General features: G+C 36.7%; 1 protein-coding gene across 3 annotated transcripts in view; it reads right to left on the reverse strand.

The window, feature by feature from the left end:
- The window catches only part of LOC139151860 (spermatogenesis-associated protein 20-like), a 119539-nt gene that overhangs the window by 73693 nt on the left and 30199 nt on the right, over window positions 1–15647 (reverse strand). For all 3 annotated transcript variants that reach the window (XM_070724889.1, XM_070724887.1, XM_070724888.1), the window contains 5 exons: window positions 14976–15050; window positions 12104–12313; window positions 11037–11229; window positions 10423–10591; window positions 4888–5096 (listed from right to left, as the gene is read on the reverse strand). In XM_070724889.1, coding sequence (XP_070580990.1) covers window positions 4888–5096; window positions 10423–10591; window positions 11037–11229; window positions 12104–12313; window positions 14976–15050 — 856 coding nt within the window. The remainder of the gene's footprint in view (window positions 1–4887; window positions 5097–10422; window positions 10592–11036; window positions 11230–12103; window positions 12314–14975; window positions 15051–15647) is intronic.

Genomic DNA, 15647 nt, shown 5'->3' on the forward strand with positions numbered 1-15647 from the left:
AGTGCGGCTGGTCTGTAATCGGCTGTAAAAGATATATTGTTAAGAAAACACCTGACACGGAACAAATCACAGTAATCGAAAATCTGAAGGTAACACGCACAGTTCATGAACACTGCCGGTTATTCACTGTGCTTTTCATTCTTCACTACGTGAAGAACTTTCTCTTGTATCTCAGAAACTTTCTTTACGTAAAGCACGATGTTTAATCCAATTGCTCTGACAACAATTTATCTATTATCAGTAGTTAACAAAGTACGTCATCCGATACTATCACTCATTACAGACAATGAAGTCATAGCTGATACATCGAGAAAAAAGAAATTGCTAACCGTTTAAAACTTGTAATTGTATAAAGCTATTGAAAGGTATGATGGAAGCAATTGCAAAAATTTTATTGGGTGAATGGAAGGTGTTGAAATCTTGGGGTATGTTTGGAAAAGAAAACGTCCACTAATTTCCCTTTTTTTCCTGTGCAGTAAATCAAAATATTAGAGGTGTATGTAACGCTAAAATCCAGGTCACATAAAAGATATGTCATAAAACTATTGCAATGGTTCTTAAAATTTCAAATAGTGTATTTGAAAATTTGATGCACACAGTTTAATCACTCTAAGAAAATTTGAAAATGCCATCGCAAGTGGAGAATATATCAGAGGGGAAATTTAGAAAGCGCCCTCTATAGAACCTCACAGGCCACATTAATCCCAGATTCACCCCCTGGGAACACAACCAAATGACACACATACACTCTATAAATTAAGCTCTGTTGATCCAATATTTGAAGTAACAAAAAAAATCAGATCAATTCAAAACATGTAATAATCTGATAAATTTTTTTAATGTCGGAGTTTACTGAGGTGAGTTGCAGGACTTGAGATTTCCATCATATCGTGTTGTGAAATAATTCCAATCTCATACTGACATGGAACTTACAGTCCAGTTATATTTATCCAACCTACTTTTTTAGTCAATTTTAGCTTTCTGAAACTCCTGACCTGATTTTGGTGCATTTCACTTAAAGATTTAACACTGAATAAACACTGAATGAAAGAAAATGTTCCAATTACGCCCCTGGCTCAACCCATTTTCCAGTGAGTCATTACCTACTATGCATTGACAACATTGCTTTTTGCAATATTGTGTGTTTATTCAACTGGCATGCGATAACTCTATTGGCCAAATAATGACATAACAGGCAGTAGAAATGGCTACATCTCTGTGTCTCACACAAATGAATTTGGGCCCATACCGGTCCCACGTCATTCCGATACCATTTTGAATTTATGATTTCTCAATAACTGTGCTCGTTTTCTCGATTGTTGAAACAGTTTGCCCTATGTTTCTAGGATATTTGAAATTCAAATTTCTCTAAAGTACAGCAACCTTAGTGAAACAAATAGATGGCGACAGACACTAAATTAAAAATGATGTTGATATTTTTTAACAATACGTGAAAACGCTGTCTTAAATAACCTTGTAATAATAAAATATCCGTAAATATTTATTTTTTCATCTGAATTGCACTGAATGAGGAAAATGCATCTGTGTAACTGAAATATCACTTTGACCCACAAATAACAAAGCTGAGCAAACATTGACTGAATACTCTATTGAGAAATATTAAATGTGAACCTAAATGGAATTAAAAATAGCAGCCTCTTTGATTCAATCAACTAACTTTCACACAAGACATTGTAAATCAAACACGAGCTGTCATACACCAAAATTATAGCATTGAGAATTGTTGCCTACGTGATACGCTGCTACGGACCATTCATGATCAATAGCAATATGGAGAGAAATAAATTGCTACTCTAAATCTCCATGATGCCAGAACTTTGACAAATTGAACTAATTCCACGATAAATTCGCTGGCGGCCATGACTGAGTCACTTTTTTTTGTGTGTGCGCTTGCTTTTATAGTTCCATGCTATTTATCATTTGTGAATGCTGTGTATCTTTTGAAATGAAAAGACATCACCTGTCTGATGGCTAGTCATCTGTACGACTGATATGTGAGTCGCCAGATTTTTGTGTGAGTCCCGTCATAATTGGCACAAATTCCCTCCCAGATGTCATTTACACCATTTCCGATACTACTGAGAGTTGAAATCTTAGAACTTGCTGGGATGCATTTTATGTGAATATTAAGGCAATGAATTTGATGATAACCTGACAATGTTCATATTCAAAACCATACCTAAATCCAAAATTGTATTAAATTTTGATCTGAGACTTGCAATTTGTTCAAATCAAATGACGGCATCCCTTTGAGAATTTGTTTTGGGTTTCGTTTTATTAAGGGGGATTCTGAATACAGTACCAACAGCACTTCCCATACTGACTGATACATAAGCAGCTAACCGTGTTATTGCACTTGCCCAATAGGTTTACCTGTATATTTGAAGCACTTAAAGTCATTCTTTGGGTGCACCCCTACAAAAGCATAATGATAGGCAGCTACTGGTGAATTTGTTTGGTTCATAAAATTTCATCATGAGACTTTCATACACTTGTCCCATGTGTGCCAATTCTTCCCTTGTGATCAGCGAACACACTAAACAGGAACTACAAGTGTGATGGGAGGGAAGTTTGTAGCCCGAGACATGATGTCTAACACAGCATGCTGGATTTGCCTTTGACCACAGGGTTGACGGCACCGTCAGTTAGCATCCCACGTGAGTACAAATCACATGATCAGTCCGCACCGTAATTTGCATATGCCGCAGACATCACTTTGAGGCTGATACTCACAGTGTAAGTGTACATCCGATATACAACGACTATATGTATTGCTTTGGAATGAAAGCTGACTTTTCACTGTGTTTACAAGCATATGCAGAGACAGGCACCGTCAGACAGACCCACAGATGGACCCCAGTGCAACAAGCCCTCATTTTTCAATCTTTTCCTCTGATTTTGTAGGGAGTTTGCTCATGTACATTCATAAATAAATAATCATAAACGGCACAGAAAATATCAACCATATTGATCCGACCCAGCCTTGGAAGGCTTAAGAGAATATCAGATTTCCCTGTAACCAGGGGCAATGCAGAGCTGGTCATACATCCATGAAATATCTATAATATGGAAGCAGATGTGTTGACTTGGTAAAAAGGATTAAACAAGCTGCCTACCAACAGAGTGATTAAATATTAAATTGCATCATACATTGAAAAAGGTCATTAATTTTCTGAAAATCTATCAAAACGAAGCAAATTGGTAGATGCTTGAACCGTTTCTATCAAGACGCATGCAGGAAATGCCTAGCGATGGCAACCACGCATTTTAAACATCTCATTAGACAGTGTTGATACTTAAAAAATATCTCTATTTCAGTTTTGCCGTTCTTGAGAGCTGAGAAGTATGCCAGCCATGCACGTTCAATAAATGTCACTGAACAGGCTGATTCCTCAATTAGAATATCCTGGGATTATGACGTGATTTCGGATCTAAATATAGCAACAAGTATGTTCCACATTCGGATAATTCTGCATGGATTTCTCGGCTTATCGCGATCCCAATGTGGGTAATTTTGGCTCTAAATTTCGCAGTGGATGAAAGAAATGCCAGCTAGAAATAGATCCTGTCCTGTCCTTAAGATGAAAATAATCTGAACATCCCTGTCAGTTAATGTCATCATGGTTAAAGAAGCCATGTATTTACCAACACAGGGTTTTTAACCTAGTTTTCCGTGTATAGCCCCGTAATTGGAAACAGGCTGGCACCGATAGCCGATCTGGATGGAGGATTATTATCAACTGGTATTTGGCATCATAACATAGCGTGCACAGTAGATCAGCTGATGCCAGTATTTATTTGAGAGTGATCGTGCCTGGATCAGTTGCATGCATTCACTAACTTTAAAAAAGTGCCTTCACCTTGAGTGACCTGAATGCTTGGACTGAGTACCAACACACTGGTATTCAGTTTGCCTCGAGGGGGCGGTATTTACAATGGACAAGTTACAGTGTCGCCCTCGAGTTGGCTGCAATGGTGTGTTGTATAGCGCCCTCATTCAGGCACTGACATTATCCTTACTATAAAACTTGGCTTATCTGAGGTTGCTTCCAGCTTTGATGATACTAAAACTTGCTCTGCCATAAAAAAATAATTGTATCCTGTGCCTACCTATCCAACATGTCAAAATAATAAAATATCTTATGAGAAAATGTAAATTCATCAGTACACAGAATAACATTGCATTTCATATTTTGTGAAAGGGTAACCCTCAAAAGACAAAAAAATGATCACTTAATGAACTTAAAGATACAACTTGATTTGCAAACATACTATTAAGATTGAGACTAAAAACTAATTTACACTTGGGATTTTAAGGAACTCATCACATTTTGCTTTGAGATGTACCAACTTCTAAAATATGACAACTCTTGGAGATCACTATGGTTGAATTAATTAATTTTATAAATCATTGTTTTCACCGTCTACGGTGAAAAGAGTGTTTCTCAGATTTTCAGGCAAGGAAGTATTAAAGAGTTCAATATGATTTCCAAGCCACTTCAGAAATTAATGATTTCACTTATGACCGTCAGAGATTTTGTTGAGAGTCGTGACAATACTTCAACTCCCACGTGTCAATAATATTTTCTGTGTCTAAGTACACCGTACCATCAGACTGAAATGTCAGAGTTGAACCAACAAACCTCAGGTTTGGTTTTTTAAGCTACACGTCACAGATGGTTTGCTGGTAATACTTGTCCAAACAGAAAACAAACATCAGTGGATGGAAGTAAATCGAGTACAGTGTACTTTTTGGATCGGCAAATCCATGTGCCGTCAGATGTGCAGTAGCAAAGAAAACTGACCAAACATTTATGAACATACATCACATATACACCCCTATTTTTCAGAATCATAACGACCTACCTTCTTTCATTCTGATGACGATAGAAGGATCACCGTCAGCCACCATGAAGTAACCAGCATCATTTGTATCCCAAAACAGCTCATCCTGTTTGCGTTGTAACTGAGCCGCCCACTCAAGCCAGGTGTCGTCAAAGCATGCTTCGTACAGATCCAACAGCCCTTGGATTAAGAAGGCATAGTCATCTAAAAATCCCTGTATTGGCGAGTCACTGTGAAATCAAAGCACAGCAGATTCAATATTTTGATTGTGGTTTGATAATAAATAGCAGCTCTGGGTGAGGAAAATGAACATTAAGTGAAATTTAAGTTTTTTTCATCAAGAACAAACATTGCGGTCTCTTGTTTTCTGATATTTTCCTAAATTCAGATCTGAAGTGTTTTATGATATAAACCATGTGAAAAATGACTGACACTGCACTTGTGATTGATTTTTACACTGTATATATGTGGTTTGTCTTGTTGTGATACTTGGAAGATGCCCCACTGAGGATGAGGAAACACACACATTACCAACAGCTGTGAGCACATGTCAGTGACAATACTATTCATTCTATTGTACGCGGGTTCCTCAGCACAATATCAAACAACAGGGCTCTGTAAAAACTTGGCATTCAAAAGGCTAACTGTTTGTACTTGAAAAGTGGCAGAAAATCCATGGAACTGAGATTGTGTATTCAGATATTTCCAGATGATTTGCTCACAGATTTTATTTGGGAGAATTAAAACTTTCTAGCCATAATGAGACCCTGTATTAATGATAAAATTGTTGCTGTTGGTATACATTCTTTTTTTTCCAAGATGCCCACAATTATTCACCTTGAACAAGGACAGAATACTTCAAACACCGTTGATGGTATCATCCATCTGTTGATTTTGTTATCTTTAGACTTGTGTTGTTTCAACATTGTTTATGCTTTTGTGACATTTATTTGAATTAAATCACCATGTGTTGTTTTAACATCCATCTTCAAACTAAATATAACCTCAGCATTTGTGTCTTCTACTTTTGGCAAACGAACAATGAGGTCTACATCAGAAAGGATTCTCATGCTGTACCCTATACCAGCACTTTTGGGTAAATAATGGAATACATTTAGTTACACACAATTAAGCGGCTAATAAAACTTCCACAAGGGGAATAACCGACTCCCTTTCCCGGTTTTCAAGGATATGATGATTCAAAATTGGGCATGATACACACTATAGTGGGTCCATGGAACATTCAAAATGAAATCACATGATAATGGTACGTAACAAAAACGCTTGCATAAAAGTGTAGGGGAATCATATATTTCTATGCTCTTTACATTCATTTATGTTTTTTGTTTGCACCACTGTCCATTCAATTCTGGGTTCTACTAGTTACAACTTTGGTTCCGTGCCCTGTTCTTCACAAAGTCTCAGTACAATGTTATGATTTTAAATTGTAACGTCAGAATTTTGACTACAATGTGAAAGGTTACAAATAAAAAGCTGCCAATTTGCAAAGTTGTCTTTCCATACTTATTATGACAAAAGTGATATTGTGTGGTGGGGCTGTGTAAAGATATCAGGTGATATTTATGTTGAAATCTTATTACTAACAGTATTTTAGAGTCAGTGAGTTTGCTACCATCAATTTTTCTTTACTTTTCTGTTGAAAATTAAAATATCCTCTTTAAATTAAGACATAAACATATGTTGCAAAATGAATGAGCTGCCTAGTTCCATGGTAAATGCACATATTTTCTCTTTTAAAACGGCAAAAATACCCACACTGCATTTATGTGTTGCTCCAATTAACATGTCTACCACACAAGGACCGAAAGTTTTGATAAATTCCCAGAAATTTCCAATAAAAATTTAAATTATATGTTTTACTGTTTGCACTGACAATTAACATTAGTACGACTTTAAATATGTATACATCCTTTTTCATAAATACTTTAACCAAAGTATCTGAAGTTCTCCCCGACTTAATTTCTATATGTACCAAATATTGGATATAAATATTCACATGTATGTAATAACAGATATGGGGGTCACCAACCTATTCACAAAGCAATGTCCGTGAGTGACAATTCCACAATTCTCAAAAAGTAAGAACTGTAGTTTTTAAAACAATCTGGTGCTCTTTGCTCTGTTTATTTTCATGTGAATAATAAAAAATTATTCAAATATTCAAACACTTCAAGCTTATCAGTAGCAGTTTAAAATTAACATAACAATTGTTTTGTCCTTGTTACCAATACTCCTTTACACATCAGCATTTCACATAATAATCTGTAAGAACAGTAGCTGCTATTAAATCCTAGATTTTATTTTCACAGCTAGTGGGCATAGTTGCATTCAGTGGGTGCATGTATCACAGAACACGTGGTTCTATTGTTTGCAATTGTGATAACGTAACGAGTCATTTGATCGCCCTTAATGTTACACTCTACCAGTATTTCTTCAAACCACATGACTCCGGTGTTTGATGACTGAATAGTGATTCAATTAGAAACATTTCCCATATAATATAATAATAGAAATCTCCGGTAATAAACTAAAACAAAGAAACAGAATGACTCATGCCCATAAAATACACAGATATGGTGGTACTATTTCATTGACACACAGTTTACAACTCATGGGTAGCCACATCATTTGAAACTGCTCAACACTAAAAAGTTTAATTCCCCTGTGTGTTAGCATTGCACAGTATGTATCATTTACAGGCAAAGCTTTGAGTTGGAAGCAAGAGAACATCTTAGCGATATTTAAGACAGAAGATTTGAAGATATAGATAGAGTGTCATGTTTACCACTGGAAACACTGGGAGAGTAAATGGCTTGATGACCCATGTAAAACCCTGTGAGTTCATATCTACAAGTTAGTGACTAGACTTGGTTCAAGTTGGTGAATTTTTAAAAAATAAAATCATTTATAATAGTTTCTCTTGTGTCTCTCCTATTTCGGACAAACCTATTCGGAATTTGGCAGCCCAGGCCAGGTTTTCCCAGCCATTGAATGCATTATCTTTAAGTCAGCGCAGTATAGTGATTTAGTTTCTGCTGGATTCAGCGACTTCTTGCAAAGTACCGGCTACCAGACGGACTGTGTACACAGTGACGTCAAGCAAATACAAAATGATTGGCAGCTCCAGCCATTATTCTGGCAAATAAGGAGAACGCATGCTAATAAACCTCTGCATATATTGAAAACTTTGTTGTCATCTCCATGTTGTGCAAAGCACAGTTATGAGTGGTTCGATACATAGCGGCCGCCGCGTGGTATGCATACTACGCGGCGGCCGCTGTGTATCGAACCACACGTAATAGTAATGCAAAGCCACTAGAAGACATTGAGTACGTTGAGCGCTGGGCAAATAATGGCGCCAAGTTCGTACATCGACCGTGTTTTACAACTGATCGGTCGACCGTCGCTAATCATGCGAGATTACCAAAGAAAGGTTGTTGAGAATTACATTGAGGGAAAAAATGTGTTCGTCTCCCCACCAACCGGCAGCGGAAAATCACTGACATACGAGTGAGTTTTATTGGGGTCAATAGGTAACTCCTCCCAATATGTAAAATTCAGTGATGTCATCTTATGAATAATAAATAATAAAAAAAAAAAAACGTCATCTCATGAATGATTTATAGCAACGCAAACCCTGCAAGAAAGCCAAATCTGTGATTCCGGGTGAAACTCCCTGTATAGCATTCACCCCTCTCATCGTGTCCACTTAAAGTCAAGCGCCAGGGATGTAGAAAATTTTTGTCACAGCAGGAAAATTATGGTTGACAGCCGGCAATGTCCGTAATGCGACCACGAAGCGGTCGTTGGGGGTGGGTGTGGAGGGGGGTGTCTCCCCCCTCCCACGGTGCGGACTTTTTTGATTTTGAAGTCTCCAGAATGGCTCTCCTGAACCCATTTATGAATTTTTGGTCAAATCTTGCACACTTTTACATCATGTACGATGTAACAAGGTAGGGACAGTCAGGTGATCTCTCTTCAGGTACTTTTATTTCTAAACATGTAACATTTATTATTTGTATAGTCTCGTTTTTTCGATGTACACTGGCCACCATAAATCGGTAACTTCGTCAAAGCTCAATTTTCTGTTCCATAGCCACGCGTGAGAAACTTTAAATTTACTTGTAGAATTGTCCCCATATTTGTCGTACGTCGGAATCGAAGAACAGCAGCCTTTGCTGCACATACTATAGAAATAATGAAGTCCGATTTTTCGCTCACCGTTGCCATCGAATACATTGCTAAACACAGCTAGGATTTCTTTCTCACCGTCACTCTGAGATAACACGTACTGTACATTGTTGTTTGATTCACGACCTGATGAATTGACATCACTAGTAGCAAAACTTTGGTTGTTTCAACAGTTTCACTTGAACGCGGTTCGCATTCAATTGTTTCGATATTAAATACTGGAACACGGTGGCATTGCACGGCCGCTTGGGAACTCGACTTGGTTGTTTTGGTTGCGATTTCCGGAGTACATGTAGGACTTGCACTGACAGTGACACTCTGCTAAAGTGCCGGCAGGTTCCTCGGCAGATTTTTCACCGAGAGTTTGTTTGGCCTGTTTATCAGAGAAACCACTGAAGAATTTCTTGATACTTCGCTGTTTATCGCCCGAACATTTACATTCTGCGTGCAATCTCCGCAAAGTTGACATAGGCTTGTCATGCAAATACAACTGCGTGACTGTACCGAGTCACTCCGAAAGCTAGCCGAACACATGCCGACAATGACGTACCAAAAAAACCCAGCGAGGTCAACTGCGACCTGCATGACCTGTGCACTGCATTCCGACAAGCACAAGTACGTTACCGCGTACCGATCCCGGGGTACCGACCGTTTATGCATGTAGATTGTTTCAGGGTACTCTTGTTTACGATTCGATTTCGTTTGACTAGGAATTTTTGGGAGTCTGAAAAGACATGAAACTCTATGATTTTGTAAACTTAGTACTCGACTAATACCTGATCCCGTAGCGGACTGAATTTAACGCGAGTGGCCATTTCCGTGTGAACGCACGCACGTAAATATGTATACATCCTCGTACTCGATTACGATTGATTTTTCGGACACACAAATACAAAAAGCTGCTGTTTCTCGTTGCAGTTACATTTATTTTTAAAGATTTGTGAGAAGATTTTGGCTTTTTTACACTGCAGCAGAAATGACATCGATTTTACATCTACAAATAATTTTCACAGCCGGCAAAATTTTGCTGACAGCCGGTTGTTTTTGCCGGCTGCCGGCTATTTTCTACATCCCTGAGCGCACGTTTCACATGAAAGCAAAAGACAAATCATTACGTTCACTCCACTCAAACATCACAAATCACAGACTTGAACCAAGTCTAGTTAGTGACCACTAATTGTCACTTGTGCCTTGTGTACTTACGGTATATGAGAGATGAGATCATTCCATGTGAAAACACTGGATCCCTTTCTAAGACAATGGAACACTGAGAAGCAAAATGTGGAATGTATCACTGAAATGTTATGGAAAGAGATACCTAACACGTTTGTGTTTATTATTTACCTTTGGATGACAGTGCCAGGTTCTCCAGCGTAGCAAATTCTCAACATTTGTCCAGTTTTCTCATCATACAGATGCTCCTTGATAAAGTTGGCAGCTTTTACAGCTCTTTCCGTGTACTCACTCTCTCCTGTCACTTGTCCCACCTTGGCAAAGCCTGACATCATCAGACCTGTGCAAAAAATGAATTACAGGCAAAACAGTTTGTTAACATTTTATAAACCAGCTTGATCAGCTTTACTTGCATACAGTAGGACTTATTTCTCTCTTAATGGGACTTTGATGAATTTAATAATGACAAATTGTTTTAGTCATTGCTCTTTCTTGGTAGCCAGCCAATCACTGTGACATGCCCACTGTGACAAAAACTATCAGTATTAGGTCAAGTCTGTAAAAATCACCATTTCTAAAGTCCTAGCATGGTAAGCCTGTGAAAATCATATTTATGCATGTTTAAACAGTCTTCAAAGGGTCAAATCTGTTAAGATACAGAATATAGGACATGATATGCTTTACTGGTTTAAACTGACTTGGCTTAATAGCAACACATGACAGAGATACAAACATAAAACAGTGATGATCTGGAAATATTCAGTATTGATGAGTATTTAGATTACCATTCCATGCTGAGATCATTTTTTCATCTCTGTGAGGTTTTGGTCTCTTTAGTCTTTCAGAGAACAAGATCTCTCTGCACTTTGCCAATGTATCCTTTGTGACATCAACACTGAGCCCTACATCCTTGGCTGTATTCTCAATACTACCACGTATTATCATTACATTCTGATTCTTTAGCTCTCCATGTATGTCCTGCAAAGCGATAAAAAAATCATTCTGTCAATTTCATTTTTTCAAAAATTTCATTCTAAACATAGAGTAACCTTTGCCATTTTTTTTCATCTTTTTATTTCTCATGGCAGAATTCATATTACAGAAAAGAAGGGTTGAATTTTAGAGGGTAGGATAAACTTTGAAAGCTCGCATTTGTAATTAAGTTTTCAAATTCAAAACTATTTGCCATCAAGTCCACAAACTTCAGTAACAATTAAACCTTGACATTATTATTTTGTACTTATTATTTGAGAACTTTGATGATAAGGTTTAATTTGCTTAAAAATGATCAGAAGTATTTTTATACAAACATGAAGCTATACAACTGGTACAAAAGTACACTTTCCTCCAGTACGTATATTGCATGCTGAAAGTTTTTCACTTGGTTAATCCCCATTCCCCAAGTTGTATTCATTTCTATGTTTTGTCTATGGAGCCTGGTAGAAAGAGGATAAATCTGCCATTATTATCATAGAGGTGAAAATGGAAGTTTTCAAACTGTATAATGAAGGTCACTAGGAAGTGTACAAAAAGTTGGTTGTACCTGAACCAAAGAATCACATGCATCTTGCTCAAGCATGGAAAGTCTATGTAATATTTTGAACCTGGAATTAGACGGGTGTTGGTAAACAGGTTGTATGGAAAATTCAATTCATATGAAAAGCTTTCCATGAATTTTCAAATGTTAATGTCTGTGAAAATCATTCTATGGTACAGATATAGTTGGCAAATTTGAGCTTTTGATGAATTTTAAAAGGGCTGAAAATCAATGAGATTTTAAAACAAGAGTTATTACCTCTTCCACATAAAGTGAACAATTAATTGGATATTTGTCATACAGTAACATACTTACATGTTCAAAGGTGACATTTCCACCTTGGCTGATGCCATAATGTCTGTTAAACACCTGTGACAATTTCACAGAGTCATGGCCAGGTACAGTGTCTGACAGCAACTTGTCAATTTCAGCTCCCGTCCACACACAGAAGGCGCCCTCTTTCTTCCGTTCAGAGTCTGTAGTAGGAAATGAGTCGGCATCCTCAGCACTGTAGAAACCGCCACTCTGATGGGGTCAAAGGGCACAAATATGGAAGATTGACAAACCAGCAACAACCTAACATTATTATATGTTTCTGGTTTCTGGCAGGTTGGCCAAAACATCCGTTGTCATCTGTTGACTTAGTATTCAGATCATAATGTCTTACGCTAATGTGATTCTAGATATTCTTGAGTCACTTCTAAGAAATAAATATCTTAGTTGCAGAAGATTTCGCTTGGAAATAGTTCCATACCCAATTTGCATATTAACTACACAACATCTGGTCATTGCTTATCCTCACTATAAACCTTTGAAAATGCAAACACTGCGCTTAAAATGAGGAACAGCAAAACTTTTTTGCATTCAAAATGGTACAAATTCTACTTTTCCTGACTGAAATTGGAGTTATTAGCTCCGCTGTCAGCGACGCGGAGCTTATCAAATAGGTTGATTTTCCGTCGTCGTCCGTCGTCATCGTCGTCGTTGTCCGTTGTCGTCCATCAACAATTGCCTTCTCCTCTGAAACTGCAAGTCCAATTGCTTTGCAATTTTATATGCTTAACTTGGGGTGACCTCACTTAAGTTTATTCGAATCGTGGTGAAATTTGCATATTTGTATTTTTTGGGCATGTTTTGGTGTTTTTGGTAAAAAAAATCTTCTTCTCTGAAACTGCTGGTCTGATTGCTTTAAAATTTGGTATGCAGTTCCCTAGGGTGTCCTTTGTCAGGTTTGTTCAAATTATGGTGAAATTTGCATAAGTTTGTATTTTTAAGGCAATTTTTGTCATTTTTGGTAAAAAAATCTTAAAAAATCTTCTTCAAAACAACCAGTCAGATAGCTTTGATATTTGGTACATATGTCCTTAGGGATGATCTATTTAAGATTTGTTCAAATTGTGCAGAAATATGCAAATTTGCATTTTTAAGGCAATTTTTGCCATTTTTCGTCAAAAAATATATTTCTCAAAAAGTACTGGTATGATAGTTTTGAAATTCGGTATACAGGTTTCTATAGATGAACTAAGTAATATATATTGAATTTCTTATGAAATCTGAAATTTTGTATTTTGGGGTAATTTTTGCCATTTTTGGTCAAAAAATGTGTATTTCCAAAACTACTCATCTGATAGCTTTGCAATTTTGTATACACGTTCCTACAGATCACCTTAATGATATTTATTGAAATTATGATGAAATCTGCAATTTTGTAATTTTGGGCAATTTTTGCCATTTTTGGTCAAAAAATGTGTATTTCCAAAACTACTCATCTGATAGCTTTGCAATTTTGTATACACGTTCCTACAGATCACCTTAATGATATTTATTGAAATTATGATGAAATCTGCAATTTTGTAATTTTGGGCAATTTTTGCCATTTTTGGTCAAAAAATGAGTTTCTAAAAAAGTACAGGTCTGATAGCTTTGAAATTTGGTATACAGGTTTCTACAGATGAACTAAGTAATATATATTGAATTTGTGATGAAATCTGTAATTTTGTATTTTTGGGGCAATTTTAGCCATTTTTGGTCAAAAAATGTGATTTCAAAAACTACTCATAGCTTGGAATACACGTTTCTATAGATGAACTAAATGATATTTATTGAAATTATGATGAAATCTGCAATTTTGAATTATTTGAGCAATTTTAGCCATTTTTGGTCAAAACATGTTTCTAAAAAAGTACTGGTCTAACAGCTTTGAAATTTGGTATACAGGTTTCTATAGATGAACTAAATTTGATCTTTTGAAATTATGATGAAATTGGCAATTTTTATTTTTGGGGGCAATTGTTGCCATTTTTGGCCAGAAAATTTTATTCTCAAAAAACTACTCAACAGATAGCTTTGGTTGACATGTTCTTAGGGATGATCCGATGTGATATATTCAAAGTATGATGAAATCTTCAATTGTGTATTTTTGCAGCTATTTTAGCCACTTTTTTCTGGCCACTGCATTGAGCTATCAAAGATTTCCACCTTCTTCATCAACATGTGTCAAAAATAGTTATTCTCTACATAAACACAGCGGAGCTATATCGGCCGCTAGGTCGCTTGTTTCCAAATACAAGTCAAATTTCCTGTGTCTCCGTGATGAGATTTTCCTAAAGTGGTACAAAATGCAATTTTCCTGATACATCTAGAAGAGTAACATTTAAGTGGAAGGAGAAGTAATTTCCAAAGGTAAGTCCAATTTTTTATTTCTTATGCTATCAATTCTCTGAGTTACTGTTCTACGTCAGCAGGAAAACTGAGTAATCTGCGGGTCTTATTTTCTTTTCAGCTGCCACCTTGAAAACAATCAATTCATTTACAACTGAATGATACCAATGCAAGTGGAAACTGAGACGTGCATGAGGCATGTCCTTCTTTTGATGATAAATGAAATAATGGTTAATGTGTAATTATGAAATGTTAATAAATAACATACTGGAAAGAAGGATACGGATAAGGCTAGGAATACATGGAAGTAGTAAGTTTGTTTGGTGAGCTGCACCACACTACAGAATTGAACAATGTGAGTGAGAAGTGATATTCCTTATCATTTAATAATTTTAGACAGAGAAGTTTGGAATTCTAACCGACAAATCGCTCACACTAAACAGGAATTGCACTCATTAGGCATCTCCTTTCAAGAACATTTTTTGACATTTCCAGTCGGCTAATCTCCTCCAGGAAATCCACTCACCTTATCACTCAGATCTCGGCTGACGTATGTCAGGATTTCTCTAGCGATGTCACCAAGGCTATCATCTTTTGTAATCTGGAAAGAAAAGCAGACAACAACCGTGAATGTTCTCATTTTGAAAATGTCAAGCCTATTATGAGACACTGGCAACCTTGATGAAATTCTACAAGCATGCTGTCTGGCACTTTTTTTTCACTGTCCCAACTTTGAGACTTTTCAATGATCATAATCTTGGAAGGAAATAGAATTTCTTGAAATCGCCAAACGGGGAGAAAGCATCAATTATGTTTTTCAAGGGAGCCGTTTGATTTATGAGTTTTGACACACTTTTAGAGTCTGCAAAGCTATAAAATTGCAGACCGAAAGCATATCTTGGGAAATTTGGTTTCAATCTTTCATTTTCAGGGCCATAAATTTTCAGCGGTAATATGTGGCAATATCTGAACATATACATCAGAATATGAAGCTTGACGCATCAGCCATTGATTTTGAAGAAAAATGATTATTCTTAACCAAGAATAAAGCTATTGCAGTATATGCACTATATATTGAGGATTCTAACCAGCCACAGAGAAATACTTTTCAAAAATGTCTTTCACACTATTTGTCTTTAGGGAGTTTGCATAACTTCATACCTACTGCTCTTTTTTGCTAAACATATTTATTCATTTA

This window comes from Ptychodera flava, chromosome 15 (genome assembly GCF_041260155.1).
Source record: "Ptychodera flava strain L36383 chromosome 15, AS_Pfla_20210202, whole genome shotgun sequence".
In the NCBI taxonomy this organism is placed as follows: domain Eukaryota; kingdom Metazoa; phylum Hemichordata; class Enteropneusta; family Ptychoderidae; genus Ptychodera; species Ptychodera flava.